Below are 16,716 nucleotides of genomic sequence, written 5' to 3' on the forward strand. Positions count from 1 at the left end.
TCAGTTGGCCAATTAATTTCTTTCTATTTATAGTAGAGACGGGGTCTCGCTCTTGCTCAGGCTGGTTTTGAACTCCTGACCTTGAGCAATCCGCCCGCCTCGGCCTCCCAAGAGCTAGGATTACAGGCGTGAGAGCCACCGCGCCCGGCCTGAAACTAGTTTTTTTAAAAGGCTGGAAAGTGACGGTCTAAATCTATATCAGAGTACAGTCAAGTGTCCCATGACAACATTTCGGTCAATGACAGATCAAATATACAATGGTAGTCCCATGAGATTATAATGGAGCAGAAAAATTCCTATTGCCTACCAATGCCTTGATGATCCTGACCCTGTGTTTGTGTTCCAGTTTTTAACAAAAAAGCTTAAAAAGCTTTAAAAAAATCAAAAAATTTAAAAATAGGAAAAAGCTTATAGAATAAGGATACAAAGAAAGAAAACATTTTTGTATAGATGTACAATGTGTTTGCATTTTAGGCTAAGTGTTATTACAAGAGTAAAAAAGTTAAAAAAAAATAAGGTTTATAGAGTAAAAAAGTTACCGTGAGCTAGGTTAATTTATTATTGAAGAAAGAAAAATATTTTTCTACAAATTTAGTGTAGCCTAAGTGAGCAGTGTTTATAAAGTCTACGGTAGTGTACAGTAATGCCCTAGGCCTTCACATTCACTCACCACTCACTCACTCAGAGCAGCTTCTAGTCCTGCAAGCTCCACTCGTGGTAAGTACCCTATGCAAGTCTACCATTTATCTTTTAGACCATATTTTTACTGTACTTTTTCTATGATAGAAAAACCTATCTTTTTTTTTAGATAGGTTTAAATACACAAATACTTACCATTGTGTTACAATAGCCAATAGTGCGCAGTACAGTAACATGCTGTACAGGTTTGTAGCCTAGGAACAAAAGGCCATTCCATATAGCCTAGGTATGTAGCAGGCTATACCATCCAGCTTTGTTTAAGTATACTCTGTGATGTTCACACAACAACAAAATCTCTTGATGCATTTCTCAGAATGTATCCCCATTGTTAAAGCAACACATGACTGTATTATAAAAGCTGATATTACCAGTATTTCATTATCAAAAGTGTGAAAAAAATGAAAAATAGTAATTTACATTACAGTACAACTACTTATGTTTCATTCCACAAAGAAACAATAATTTATATTCTTTTCCCATGGGATTTTTCTTCTACCCATCATTACTGCTAAAAAGGCCTGCTATATAGGCCGGGCGCGGTGGCTCACGCTTGTAATCCTAGCACTCTGGGAGGCCGAGGCAGGTGGATTGCTCAAGGTCAGGAGTTCAAAACCAGCCTGAGCGAGACCCCGTCTCTACTATAAAAAAATAGAAAGAAATTAATTGGCCAACTAATATACATATATAAAAATTAGCCGGGCATGGTGGCACGTGCCTGTAGTCCCAGCTACTCCGGAGGCTGAGGCAGTAGGACTGCTTAAGCCCAGGAGTTTGAGGTTGCTGTGAGCTAGGCTGACGCCACGGCACTCAGCACTCACTCTAGCCTGAGCAACAAAGCGAGACTCTGTCTCAAAAAAAAAAAAAAAAAGGCCTGCTATGTTAAAAATGCCAAATAAAATTATATATCATTCACTACTTTATGCTATACCTTCTTTTGTTCATGTCCAATTAGCATTAGCCTAAATTCATTTATCAAATGAATACACTTATCATTTCAAATGAATACATTGACGCATTTAGGAAAGATTAAACAATTACAGCATTCCCTTAGTGATACTGGAGTTAAGCCAGGGGGAAGTGTGCTCTCCTAAGGCAGCACTCTGTAAACATTTCCTTCATCTTTGAATCTTACTTTCTCATGTTTGCTTAAATCTAGCTGGTAACCAGCAACCAGCATTGGCAATTTTTTGGTCTATTCTAGGTTTTTTAAAGCTTTGGGGGGAAAAGTAGTTAAGACACATATAGAAGACATTGTGATACTTCTATTTTCCTTAATACAACAGTGACTATTTAAAACTATTAAATAGTTTTAAAGAGTGAGTATACACTTTGAAGGGCAAGAAAAAACCATATCTTTCATTTTTTTTCTACCTGACCCCAAATGAAGTCTTGATTTAAACGAAGCAAAAATATACTTACAGAACTAGCATCAACATCACTGTGGATGGCAACCGTCTTAATGCCCATCTTCTTACAAGTTTTAATAACCTATTTTAAAATACATCGATGTTATCTATTAATAGTGTTTCATATTTAAAAGGATTTAATAATCATCAATTTCATAGAGTAAAATAGAAAGTAAAATTAAATTTCTACTTACCCTACATGCAATTTCTCCTCGATTAGCAACAAGAATTTTATCAAAAGTCTGAAGAAAGAAAAAACACATTAGAAATTGTTACTCTTACTTTGCGACCAGGAAACACCAAGTTTTTCCCCAATTAACAATGAATACAATCCTAATAAACATTACTTCCTACAGTAATATTAGACACTATAAATAATATGTTCATTTACAACCAGGAAGCTACTAAACTCATCTGGTAGGCTCAAGACCTATAATTACTTTGCTAATGCATCAATTGACTAGGTTAATTTATAGTCATAAGCAGACTAAAAGGGTGTCTATAAATTCTCTTACCAAAAGAAAATCTTCAAATGATATTTCAGAACACTAAAAAACTTTTGTCAAAATTGCTTGACAATTTATTTTCTAAATTCTGGAAAGTTCTAAGTGCTTGTAAATTGTTTTTCAAAGGAAAATCCAATACTGTATAATTTATATGCCATCTCTGTTGGGCTGGGGCATATTTTCAATAACTCAGAACAGATACCAATTGTGCTTGTATCCAAAAATGTTCAGATTAAGCAGGTTATACTATTTGAATAACCATAAAATTTTGAAGCAGCTGAGGCCAAATAATAGAAAGAGAAAGTCCATCCTGTGTGTATCTCATGACCTAAATCCCAAATCCAACTTTGCCACTACTGACCTATTTAACTTTAAGCAAATCAATCTCTGTAGGTGCTGATTTCCATATATATAAACTGATAGCACTCAAATGAAAAGTGATTCAATAAGGTTTTCTTCCTACTCCAAAATTATATAGGCTAATCCTTTTAAAAAACACATAATTGTAAATACTTTAGATGCAATGTATATTAGTATAAACTTACTTCTGGGTTAAAGAATTGTTATAAGTTAAATAGAACTATAAAAAAAGTTTTAGTTATAGTTCCAAAAGAAAAGTTAGAGTTATATATGATCTTAAAAATACTCTTACATAACTTAGAGCAGGGGTGGTTTTTTTTTTTTTTTTAAAAGTTCAATAGATTTAGGGTACAAGTGGTTTTTGGTTACATGAATGAACTGTATAGTGGTGAAGTCTGGCCTTTTAGTGTATCTATCACCTGAATAGTGTACAATTGTACCCAAAAGGTAAGGAGTAGTATTTTAACCTACAGGAAAAAGCCCAGAATCTCAGAATTGGAAAGGCCTTCAAAGTCTTGATTTAACCTTTACATCACACATGCCTTAATCCACCAACCTGAGACAAGGCTCCGCCTTAAAATTGGGTAAACTTCTAATTTGATAGAACCCTGAGCCATTGAGAGCCTTGTTTACATGTGCCCTTAAAATACCCTACTCTCACCTCAGGCCTGAGAATGTAAAATCATCTACTTTTCTGTAGCCTAACAGTCGTGGCAAATCCCTGTTAAACTGTGAGTATATCCCAAGAAAACAATGTTTATTCTTTCTTGAACTGCATTCAAAAATGTTAAGGTTTATTAAGTGTTAAACATACATCTGATAAAAGAACCACAAACACCATTGCTGTAAGTTTCACATTAAGCAATTGTTACAGTAAATATAACAAATTATAATAACATAAGGATTTGCTGGGTGTGGCAGCTCACACCTGTAACCCTAGCACTTTAGGAGGCAGGAGGATCACTTGAGGTCAGGAGTTCAAGACCAACCTGAGCAAGAGAGAGACTCCCATCTCTACAAAAAGCAGAAAAATTAGCCAGGCATAGTGATGTTCCTGTAATCCCAGCTACTTGGGAGTAGTCTAAGGCAGGAGGATCACTGGAGCCCAGGAGTTTAAGGTTGCAGCGAGGTATGATGACTGTACTCTATCCCAAGCAACAGAGTGAGACCCTCTCTCCATTAAAAAAAAAAAAAAATTACAATGATTAAGTATGAATCCCCATTGTAATTTCTGTTCAACAAGTAGAATAGGCTGGGCACAGTGGCTGAGGCCTGTAATCCCAGCACTTTGGGAGTCTGAGGTAGGAGGATCACTTGAAGCCAGGAATTCAAGGTTTTAGTGATCAGGCTACTGAACTCCAATCTGGGAGTCTGGGTGACAGAGCAAGACCCTCTTAATTAAAAAGAATAAAAATAAAGGCCTCAGACTAGTAATTAAGAGTCAGTCTGGAGCCCACTGCCCAGGCTGGACTCTCAACACTGTCACATGTTCTGTGTGTTCTTCCATGACAAGTCATTCTTCTTGACTCCCATTTCCTAGTTTACAAAATGAGAGTAAAAATTGTACCTGCCACAAGAGGTTGTGAAATGATATGAATTAACACCCTTAAAGTGTTTAGAATAGTGCCTAGCATATAATATATACTCACTATGTATAAGCTATAGCTATTGTTCTTCACCCCCTTTGGGCCACTTGCCAGATGGTTATGAATCTAGGATTGTGCCCCCATCTAAGCAAGGAAAATTTATAACAAAATGAATTACTTGTGCCTGCCATATTTTCTCTATTCAGTACTGTTAATGTATTACCAATTAGTGCACAAACTCAATAGGGCTAACCACATCAATTAATCTAAAATTTTCTTTTCAATTCATTGTAGATGTGTAAGGTTCAGAATTCTGAAAGTACAAGAGAGGATACACTGAAGAGACACACAGGTCCCTGCCACTAAGACAACCAGTGTTACCAGTCTCCTATATATTCTTCCAGATAGGCTATGCATATAAGACAATATAAATACAAATCAATTTAAACCAAGTCTAAAACTCTCCCTCTTCATCAATAATTACAGATAAATATCAAGTGAATTTCATAACTTTGATGTATGGTATGGCACAATCACAACACATTGTGTTAAGTGCTCCAATAAGGCTATGTCCTGGATACTAACGTACAGAGAAGGGAGAGCTCGAACAGCATGTTCAAAGGCAAGTGTAAATGTAGCGACGCTGGAAGAAGAGGGTAGCACTAAAAACTACAAGGAATTTTCAGTATGACTCAAGCACACAAATACGTTTGGGGGAGATGTAGCAAATAAAGCTAGGGTAAGAAAGGCCTGATGATGAAATGACTTACACCATTTAAGGAACTGGACTTTATCCTGCATTTCAAGAGCCACTCATAAGGCACCCTGAAGACACTCTGGGGGAGGGGGGAAGCCCACAAACATGACTATAAATCAGGAACCTGAATCCTTGAAGACCCGGGGCTCAGGGGGCGGTTCAGGTGCCAGAAGAGATAACTTGCAGTAGCTATTCTATTAATGTAACTATGCTAATGATATCATCTGGGGTAAAAAGTTTCCTGAGAATTTTAAGTTATTTTTCTTTCAATCCATTCTCTCTCTACCCCTCCTTCCTCCTTTCCCTTCCCTAGGTTTAGATCTTCACTGCTGGACTATACAGCCACAGATGGCACTTCGCTCTATTCACAGACCAAGACCAGGGCCGAGCTGGCCCCTTGCACTGGGTACTTCTTGGAATGATGATGTTAGGACTCCAGGCAATGAGTCAGTCACTCAACACATCTGAGAAAGAGTACAGCACAATGGTAAGTCCACCAGCTCTGGAGAAGGACGGGCTTGAGTTATACCCAGCTTAAACTTACTACCTCATTTTAAGCCTCCGTTTCCAAATGTGCAAAATTGAGTTGTTAAGGATAATATTAAGCAACTGACATTTAGGACACATACTCTCAATACACCAGGCACTGTGACAGATCCTTTCCATGCATTATCTCATTTATCAGGGAACAGCTATGAAGATATTTGTCCTAGGCCGGGCGCAGTGGCTCACGCCTGTAATCCCAACACTCTGGGAGGCCGAGGCGGGCGGATTGCTTGAGGTCAGGAGTTCGAAACCAGCCTGAGCAAGAGTGAGACCCTGTCTCTACTATAAATAGAAAGAAATTAATTGGCCAATTAATATATATAGAAAAAAATGAGCCAGGCATGGTGGCGCATGCCTATGGTCCCAGCTACTCGGGAGGCTGAGGCAGCAGGATTGCTTGAGCCCAGGAGTTTGAGGTTGCTGTGAGCTAGGCTGACGCCACGGCACTCACTCTAGCCTGGGCAACAAAACGAGACTCTGTCTCAAAAAAAAAAAAAAAAACAAAGATATTTGTCCTCATAATCACCCCATGGAAGTCAGTTCTGATAATACCTCCATTTTACAAATGAGAAAACTGAGGCTTGGTGAGGGCAAATCACTTGCCTAAATCACGTATAAAGTTAACTAGTGTTAAAGCCACAGTTCAGATTCAGGTATTCATGTCAGAGTCATACAGTGGCCTAACTTGATCAGAGTATAATGATGCAAGCTCTGAACACTATGCTATTAATGCCAGCTAAGATCATATTTGTTATGAAAGGAACACCAGAGTACTGCACTGCTCACATTGACCTAAGGCCTACTGAAACTCCCAGGTCTTTTTCCAAGCAAATTATCATTAAGTTAAATCTTGCTTACTCTCATTCAAATACTTGACACAAGTTTACTTTAAAACTCAAGTTAAAAATACTTTTAGTAATGATTAAATTTCACCTGATTTAATTTTGACTTAATCTGAGTCACTGACAAAATGTGGAGTAAAAAAGGATCAATAACAGATTCACATTAGAATCAATTTATTTAACAAATACGTACTCCCAAAGACCAAGTCTACTTGCACTTTGGATGGTAACAATAAACAAACCAGGTCAAGCTGGGCACAGTGACTCATGCCTATAATCTTAGCACTTTGGGAGGCTGAAGCAGGAGGATCTCTTGAGCCCAAGAGTTCAAGACCAGCCTGGGCAACAAACATAGTAAGACCCTATCTCTACAAAAAATTTTTTTAAATTAGCCTGGCATGGTGGTGTGCACCTGTAGTCCCAGCTACTTAGGAGGCTCAGGTGGGAGGATCCCTTGAGCCTAGGAGTTCAAGGTTGCAGTGAGCTGTGATCCCAACATTGTGATCAATCACACCACTTCACTCCTGCCCAGGTGAAAGACCCTGTCTCTAAAAAAAATAAATAAAATAAAATAAAGAACAAACCAGGTGAGTATCTAGTTACTAGCTACAATGACAGAAGGAATCCCTAGGGAGAGAAAGGTCCAACTAAATGCAGCCCTCAAGTAATGGGTGAAGCCACCAACTTTGTCTAAACATGCGCTTGTACTACCAATGGGTGCCAAAAAACATCCATCACTAAGGCAGCACACAGTGTCTCCACAATTAGGGAGATGACAAAGATAGCAGAGAGCATATCTGATTTCAGATATTTATGACAAAATATTTCGTAATGCTTAATGAATTCCAAGAGGATTCCACTTCCAGTCCCTTTATCTCTCTCATCTCTTTCGTGTCCTAAACCAATATAGTTATGCAAATTTATTCATTTATTTTTAGTAATTATCAGTGGTTAGCAATGTGCGAGGTGAGTTAGCTATTCTGGTAAATCCACTATGAGGTTACAATGAAAACAAGTCCTGGACCAAACTCTGCGACACATACAAACATTAACAGACATAAAAAGAATCTCAAAACCTGCTCTGTATGTTCAGTAAAGTCTCAACTTGCTGTACTTTCCTCCAATAGCCTACAGGAAAGATTCATCTAAGACAAAGGAACAATAATCTGATTTGGCTAAGCATATTGTCTGACGCAAGCCATCCAAAATCCACTAGACTAATGGCTGAACACAGGACTATTTCATTTAGAGATCAAGCCTGGGTATTATTGTTAAAGGTGAAGAATAAAAGGCCAACTAGATTGTTATATTTTGTTAATAAAAAGCAGAGAATTTCTCTAAAATAACAGGCAACAACACATATCTCGAATACCTCTAATTTCCTCAGTGATAGTTCATTACTAATGCCCATTTTATTAATAAGGAAGGCTACCAATGTTTATAGGGAGAAAGATGGCTAAACCACTTAAATGTGGCCTCTTCAATAAATGCTAGTTTACTACTCATAGAGTGTTCCCAACTAGGATAGCTGATTACCTCTAGATTGGAATGCAACACGTGTGCACAAACATATACACGCAGACCCCAAAGCATATCACCTATGATGAAGTTTTAAAATTAAACCATAGCTTTCATAACAGGGAGTTTATCATAGCTAATTCATCTAGCTCTGCACTGTCTGATACAATAGCCACTAGCCATATGAGGTTACAAATGTGGCTAAGCAAACTGAGATGTCCCAGATTTAGAAGACTTAGTACAAACAAAAAGGAATATAAAGTGTTCCATTAATATTTTTATACCAAATATATATGGAAATAATATTTGATATAGAGTTAAATAAACTATATTATTAAAATTAATTTCAGGCCAGGCACAGTGGTCATGCCTGTAATCCTAGCACTCTGGAGGCCGAGGCGGGAGGATCATTTCAGCTCAGTTCAAGATTGGCCTGAGCAAGAGAGAGACCCTGTCTCTACTAAAATTAGAAAGAAAATTAGCTGGACAACTAAAAATATATTTAAAAAATTAGCTGGGCATGGTGGTGCATGCCTGTAGTCCCAGCTACTTGCGAGGCTGAGGCAGAAGGATTGCTTGAGCCCAGGAGTTTGAGGTTGCTGTGAGCTAGACTGATGCCACGGAACTCTAGCCAGGGGAACAGACTAAGACTCTGTCTCAAAAAAAAAAAAAAAAATCATTTCACCTTACTCTTTTTACTTTTTAATGTGGCTATTAGAAAATTTAAAATTACATTTGCCCTGCAATTGTGTTTCACACTGTATTTCTATTGGACTGCATGGATCCTCCAAGCCTCCAGATTCAAAAGAAATCTGGAAAGTAGTTTTGTGCACTTCAGCAGATGATTCAGAAGATATCTCAGTTATTTCATTCCCAAATATCATTTCTACTTTCATGACATTCACCTTGAACAATCTCTTCTTAACCAAAACTCTTATTCTTCCCTCTTTGATGCCTTCATTGCCACTAAACCATGTTTTATTTCTAATCAACTCTTGTAGTCCCTTTATCTTTCCTATCACAAGGTTCAAACATTATCATATATCAAATTTTTGTTGGAATTCCCTTGTCCCAAAATTTACAATATGCATAATTACCTTTAATCCAAATGAATCACATAAATATTAAGTATAAAAACAAAAACTCAATAGTTTAATCAAAATCTCTCAATTGCCCAATCTTCAAGAATGAATGCTGTAATAGTATTCTGCTGAAAACAAGGGAAATATATTGCAAATGTATTCAATGTTTGGTATAGATACAAATATAAACTTAAAAAGACACAGGTAGTGGTTTACCATGAGAGAAAGGAACAAAGATTGAGCACCTATAAAACCTATGATGCTAGAGCAATAATTGCCCAGCATGAACAACACTTCGTCTGTCCACTGAACATAGTGTGAAGATAAAAAAGTGAAATGATTATAACCTGAGAGTATTTTTTTAAATACTTACTTTTTCGTTAGGATCATATCCCACTGAACCAAGACTACGGGACACCATTAAGTGCTGTCTTGAATAGTGTGGAACATGCTACAAAAAAAAGAAAGAAAGTAAAATAAACTACAGATACTTGAATGGGCTTAAAAATATTTTTTCAGGGTACTTATTCCAGTTCACTTCTAGCTAAAATGTTTTGCCAATCAACATTTGTAGTTATAAGCAACACACCGTAATTATGGAAGGGAAATCATAACTACAGACATCCCCTTGGCACACAAGGAAAACCAAAGGCATGAAAGCAATCTCCAGAAAAGTATAACAGGAAGAGTCAATAGGCCAAACAAATCTGAAGAAGGGTCTTTCTCATCACTCAGAATGATAGAGCTGGGTCAGAAATGTCACAGACCACACAGAACTTTACAAAACACAAAACAATTTCTTGAGCCTTGGCCTCAAGGAGCTTTAATTTTAAGAGTGATCAGAAAACAATAAAATGTTATTGTTTATTTGCTAATGTTTTGAGCATGATTTCTTATTTTACATTTTCTGGTATTACAGTGGTTTGGCTGATATGAAAAAGTAATAATACTAATAATCAAGTTCACTTCTAATTCATTAAAATGTTTGTGGAGAAAGTATATCTTAATGCATTAATACATTAAGAAAAATGACTAATACATCTTACAGCCAAGGTTTAAGCAAACAGTTTACCCAGTAGCCACTGATAAAACTAGATGAAAAAATGGAAGGGGAGGAAAAAAAAAATCAGTGAAAGGCAATACATCCTCTTGGAACTTTCTAAGAGGATAACAACTCAAATAAGAAACAAAATGCTTTTTCGGCAACGTTTTAAAATGAACTCAAAGATTTATACCAGCAGTCCTCAACCTTTATGGCACCAGAGACCAGGGATCATGGAAGACAGTTTTTCCATGGACGGACAGGCAGGGACCCCAGAGGCAGAGCTCTGCTCTGTAGCCCAGTCCCCAACAGGCCGTGGAGCAGGCCACGGATTCATATAATTATTTTTTTTAAGTGCCAAACCCCCAATTATAAAATGTAATCTCTTACAAAAATGAAGGTAATAGATATTAAAGATACAGTTTATAAAATAAAGCCTTTACCAAGTAAAAAGGCACAATAATTAACTGAGAATGGGAAATTTATTATTGTGTCCCTACTAAAGATCAAGACAATCTTTCGTATATTCCTTCAAGCACCTTGGTGAACTAGAGAGTATTATCTCCAATTTTACAAATGAGAAATTTGAGTCCTAAGGACTTTAATTTTTTCAAAAGTCACAGGGCAAGTCTGTAATGGTTATAAGATTTAAGCATAGATCTGAACATCTTTCTTCCTTTGAGATAATAAAAACAGTGGCACCTCCCACACTAACAGCACGGGGTGTCCCAAAAGTTGCCATAAAGAAAATGGGAAATTCTAGCTAAATGTACCTTCATTTACAAAATATTCATTATTTCCCATTTTCCCTATGTATGGTGACTTTTAGGACACCTTGTGTTGTCTACTAAAAGATATGATCTGCTGTTCCATACAGCTTGTATACATGTGAACTTGTAAACGTGGCCCAAAGTTAAAAAAAAAAAAAAATAGTTGCCCCTGGTTAACCAATAACTAGAATTAGAAATCGTACAAGCAAACAGAACTCTATAACCACAGTCAGATCCAAAAAGGCTCTGTTCCTGTTCACTCCTAGCAGACCTAAAAATGAAGAATCCAGGTCAAAACTCTGACAATTTTTGTAAAGCTACAACAAAGTTTCTTTTCTAAATAGAGAGAACAAGAAAGTACAATGTTGCTAATTTGGACCGTTACAAAGAATTTTAAGGTTTATTGTTTTTGTTAAGCACATGAACAACTGGATACATGACCAGTCCAAAATTCTTTTTAAATACTTCCTAGCAACAAAGGTTTTGAGGAAAAACTTTAATCAACACCATTTATAAAGACTATTTAGCCCATCACAGCCAAAAGGAGAAGGGTCAGGGTATACAAAATAACTTTCCAATAACATACAGTCATTGGTTCTCTTCCTCGGGAACAAATTTCCTATATTTTCCACACTTAGGAAAGAAACACCTACTAACAACGAAGCACATGGGCAGTGGCATGACCCTCAGAAGCTCAAGACCTGGGTCAACTCCTACATCAACTGCTCTGTAGCTAAGAGGCATTGAGCAAATCAATTCTCTGGGCCCCAGTTTCCATCTATAAAATGTAGGTGACAACACTTCCCTGCTTTCCTATAGAGGATAAATGAGTCTTTATAAACAGTAAAATGCCAAAAAAATGTAAGGTATTACACAAAAACTACCTCTGCTTGAGCCCAGGAGTTTGAGGTTGCTGTGAGCTAGACTGACGCCACGGCACTCACTCTAGCCTGGGCAACAAAGCGAGACTCTGTCTCAAAAAAAAAAAAAAAAAGATTAAATGAGAATGTATAAAATGCCTAGCATAGTCTTACATATATATTACAGTCAGCATACAATAACTATTAGCCAAAAAAGAGAAATTATACAGCTTTTAGACAAACTGGATGCATGCCTTCCAGCCACTGCAAACAGGGAAACAAATATCCTCTTATAAGACAGCACTTACTTTTATCGTCGAGGTGTGGCCTTACATGGCAGTCAAAACTGCTACATCCCCTAGCAATTACCTTAAAGAGCAATTTAAACAGCCAAACCAAAACTACTGTTGTTCCTAACATATCCACAGTGGCACTGAGGTGAATAATACTAAAACAATTCTGGTGGTAGGTGAATTCATTATCAGAATGAATTCTGCTTCAAAGAAACCACCTTCAATCTTAGCACTCTCGGAGGCCAGTGGATCACCCAAGGTCAGGAGTTCAAAACCAGCCTGAGCAAGAGCAAGACCCTGTCTCTACTATAAATAGAAAGAAATTAATTGGCCAATTAATATATATAAAAAAAATCAGCCGGGCATGGTGGCGCATGCCTGTAGTCCCAGCTACTCGGGAGGCTGAGGCAGGAGGATCGCTTGAGCCCAGGAGTTTGAGATTGCTGTGAGCTAGGCTGACGCCAGGGCACTCACTCTAGCCTGGTCAACAAGGCGAGACTCTGTCTCAAAAAAAAAAAAAAAAAAGAAACTATCTTCAAAACTGTGTTAATGGAGCCATAAAATGATCTCACCAATGTGAAAGTAAACTTTAGTTAATGCTTCATCCCTAAAATTTCTAGGCAAAGGTCCTCTCTTCCATGTTACATAACACAGATCTTGGAAGCACTGCCTGAGTATGTTTTTCAGTGTTTTAACAGGCCCACAGTGACATTTTGCAGGCATGCCCTCTCTGAAGACACCTAGCTAAATCAAGCTTTTTCATGAAAGCACAGCTTTTCTTTCAAACAGACACTGACTATTCGGTCTTCAGAACCTCAGAGACCATCCCAGTCTTCACTGTCTGCCAAAAGCTAAGTTGAACACCTAACATCAGAGAGATGTAGCCAAGTCTCAAGATGCTCTGGGTCCTTCCTCCGTACTAAGCTGAAGCCCCAAGAAACTGAGTTAACTCTAAATCTTCAGCAGCCCACCATGACTCCCCACCCAAGCCATTCTTCCTAGCCCACCAGTGGCAGATTTGTTGGTGCCCACCCAGATCCTCCCCAGCTGCTGTGTGGACGACTTATGGTTCACACCTGCTCCCTCGGCTCAGCCATGGGCCTCAGCTATCCAGGTGTTCTCCATCAAGCCAAAGAGCTACCTCCTCCTACCAGCACATAGCCAAGGACTGACTATCACAGCTTCCAAGGGGCAGTCCCCTCACTTAAGAGTGGGACCAATTCAGTTGTTTAATCTGTACCCTAGAACTGCACTGTCCAATATGCCAGCCACTAGCCACCTTTAAATATATCAAGGGCAAATTCAGATGTGCTCAAAGAGTACACTACACACCAAATTTTGCAGACATCATACCAAAAATATGTAAAAGACCTCATTAGTATACTTTTATATGTTCAAATAATATTTTGCATATATTGAGCTAAATAAAATATGTTAACATTAACTTCATCCTGTCTTACTTTTGTTTTCATTTTACCTTTTCAATGCGAGCGCTAGATTTTTAACTGCATTTGCAGCTCACCTTATATTTGTTTGGGGCAGCACTGATCGAGAGCAGTTCTCAAACTTCAGTGTCTCAAAATCACATGGAAGCCTTGTTAAAACACGCTGCTGGGTCCACCCCCAGATTTTCTGACTGAGCAGGTCTGGGGTGGGGCTGGAGAATTTGCATTCCTAACGTGTCTCCAGGTGATGCTATTTCTGCTGGCTAAATGCCACACAGTGAGAACCACTGTTCTAGAACCTCCCAGTGGGATAAGACTAAAGCCAATCTCCAGCTGTAAAAATCATAATGTGTTTCAAGGTAACTACTGTCTTTCTCCTTCTCCCAGCCTCAGCCTTCCCCAGCTCTACCACACTATAACAGCTGTCCCAAACCATTTTGGCACAGGGACCAGTTTCATGCAAGGCAAATTTTCCACATTTATTGTGCAGTCAAACCTCTCTGCTAATGACAATTTGTATTTGCAGCCACTCCCAAGTGCTAGCATCACCGCCTCAGCTCCACCTCAGATCACCAGGCATTAGATTCTCATAAGGAGCATGCAACCTCTATCCCTCGCATGCACTGTTTACAGAAGGGTTCATGCTCCCATGAGAATCTAATGCCCTGATGATCTGACAGGATGTGGAGGTTATGAAGTGATGTGAATGATGAGGAGAGGCTGTAAAGACAGATGAAGCTTCAGTTGCTTACCTCAGCTCAGCTCCTGCGTGTGGCCCCATTCTGAACAGGCCACAGACCAGTCAGGATCCGCAGCCCGGGGGTTGGTGACCACAGCACTATCATACCTAGGAGCTAGTCAGGAGTCCTCAAACTTTTTAAACAGGGGGCCAGTTCACTGTCCCTCAGACCATTGGAGGGCCATTGGAGAGTGCGGCGCACATTCCACACATGCGCACTGTGGGCCCTGGACGAGTCAGCTGCTAAGCAGGACATGCAGCAGTGGCAAAAAACACCTGGCAAGCTGGATAAATGTCCTCAGCGGGCTGCATGTGGCTCGCAGGCCATAGTTTGAGGACACCTGACCTAGGTAGTCGACTTGAGATGTAATTCAGATACAATCGTCTACAGCATTGTAGCCACTGAACGCACCCAATCTCTGATCTCATGAAGCTAAGCAGGGTCAGGCCTGGTTAGTACTGGGATAGGAAATATAATTCGCGTACAATAAAACTTAACCTTTTAAAGTATACAACTCAGTGGTTTTTAGTATGTTCATAAGGCATGGAATCATCACCACCACTGATTCTAGAACATTTTTCATCACCCCAAAAAGAAATCCCTTAACTGTTCAGTCACTCCCATCTCCTCTCCGCCCAATCCCTGGGCAAGCACTAATCTACCTTCCATCTCTATGGCTCAGCCTATTCTGGAGATTTCATATAAATGGAATCATATAATATGTGACCTTCTCTGTCGACCTTTCAAGAGTCATTCTGGATTCCTCCCTTCCTTATACAGGTCTACCTTGGAGATATTTCAGGCTCAGTTCCAGACCACTGCAATAAAGCAAATACCACCAAGAAAAAAATGAATTTTTTGTTTTTCTAGTGCATATAAAACTTATGTTTACAATATCCTGTAGTCTATTAAGTGCGTATTATGTCTAAAAAAAGTTTATACCTCAATTAAACAATTCATTATTGCTAAAAAATGCCAATAATCATCTAAGCCTTCAGCAAGTTATAATCTTGCTGGTGGAGGGTCGTTGACATCTATGCTGATGGCTGCTGACTGATCAGGGTGGTGATTGCTAAAGGTTGGGGTGGCTGTGACAATATCTAAAAACAAGACAATAATGAAGTTTGCCGCATCAACTTCCTTTCATGCATGTGATGCTGTTTTATAGCATTTTGATCAGACTATCTTTTGAAATTTTTTTTTCTTTAGGCATGAGGGTCTTGCTATGCTGCCCAGGCTAGAATTGAACTCCTGGGCTCAAGTGATCCTCCCAACTCAGCCTTCCAAGTAGCTGGGATTGCAGGAGCACACCAGCATGCCTGCCTGTCCTTTGAAGCTTTAATGCCAAGCATTGACTTCTCTCTAGCTATGCAAGGCCTAAATGGCATCTTCTTCCCATAGAAAGCTGTTTTATCTCCACTGAAAATCAGCTTCTTCAGTGTAGCCACCTTCAGATCTTCTGGATAACCTGCTGCAGCTTCTACATCAGCACTTGCTACTTCACCTTTCCCTTTGACGTTGTAGAGATGGCTTCTTAAACCTCATGAACCAACCTCTACTAGCTTCAGAGTTTTTTTCTGCAGCCTACTCACCTCTCTCAGCCTTCAGAGAACTGAAGAGAGTTCGGGCCTTGCTCTGGATTTGGCCATGGCTGGTATGATCTTCTATCAAGACCACTCAAACTTTCTCCATACCAACAATGAGGCTGTTTGACTTTCTTATCATTTGTGTGTTCACTGGAGTAGCACTTTTAATTTCCTTCAAGGACTTTTCCTTTGCATTCACAACTTGGTAAACTGTTTGGCACAAGAGGCCCAGTGTTCAGCCTTTCTCACCTTTCAACATGCCTCCCTCAGTAAGCTTCATCATTTCCAGCTTTTGATTTAAAGTGAGAGATGTGAGAATCTTCCTTTCACTTGAACTGTAGTTATTAATGAGCCTAATTTCCATATTGTGTCTCAGGGACTAGGGATGCCTGAGGAATGGCTAGTAGGTGGAGCAGTCAGAACACACACAACACTTATCCATTAAGAGTGCCATCTTTATGGGCAAGGTTCATGGCGCCCCAAAACAATTACAATATTCAAATTAACAATTTGAATTGTTAATCAATTATTCAAAAACTATTACTCAATTAACATCAAAGATCACCCTAATGTACACAATGGAAAAAGTTTGAAAGATTGCAAGAATTACTAAAATGTGACAGACACAAAGTGAGCACATGCTGTTGGAAAAATGTCACTGATAGACTTGTTTGAAGG

The 16,716-nt window shown here is 38.8% G+C and overlaps 1 protein-coding gene across 2 annotated transcripts in view; it reads right to left on the reverse strand.

Moving 5' to 3' along the window:
* The window catches only part of PCCA (propionyl-CoA carboxylase subunit alpha), a 373,670-nt gene that overhangs the window by 350,812 nt on the left and 6,142 nt on the right, over positions 1-16,716 (reverse strand). For both annotated transcript variants that reach the window (XR_012922419.1, XM_012751855.2), the window contains exons 2-4: positions 9,676-9,753; positions 2,300-2,347; positions 2,119-2,187 (exon numbers count right to left, since the gene is read on the reverse strand). Coding sequence is in view for 1 of the 2 variants with exons in the window: in XM_012751855.2 (XP_012607309.1) it covers positions 2,119-2,187; positions 2,300-2,347; positions 9,676-9,753 (195 nt within the window). In the remaining variant the exon portion in view is untranslated. The remainder of the gene's footprint in view (positions 1-2,118; positions 2,188-2,299; positions 2,348-9,675; positions 9,754-16,716) is intronic.

Source organism: Microcebus murinus, chromosome 13 (genome assembly GCF_040939455.1).
Source record: "Microcebus murinus isolate Inina chromosome 13, M.murinus_Inina_mat1.0, whole genome shotgun sequence".
NCBI classification, from domain to species: domain Eukaryota; kingdom Metazoa; phylum Chordata; class Mammalia; order Primates; family Cheirogaleidae; genus Microcebus; species Microcebus murinus.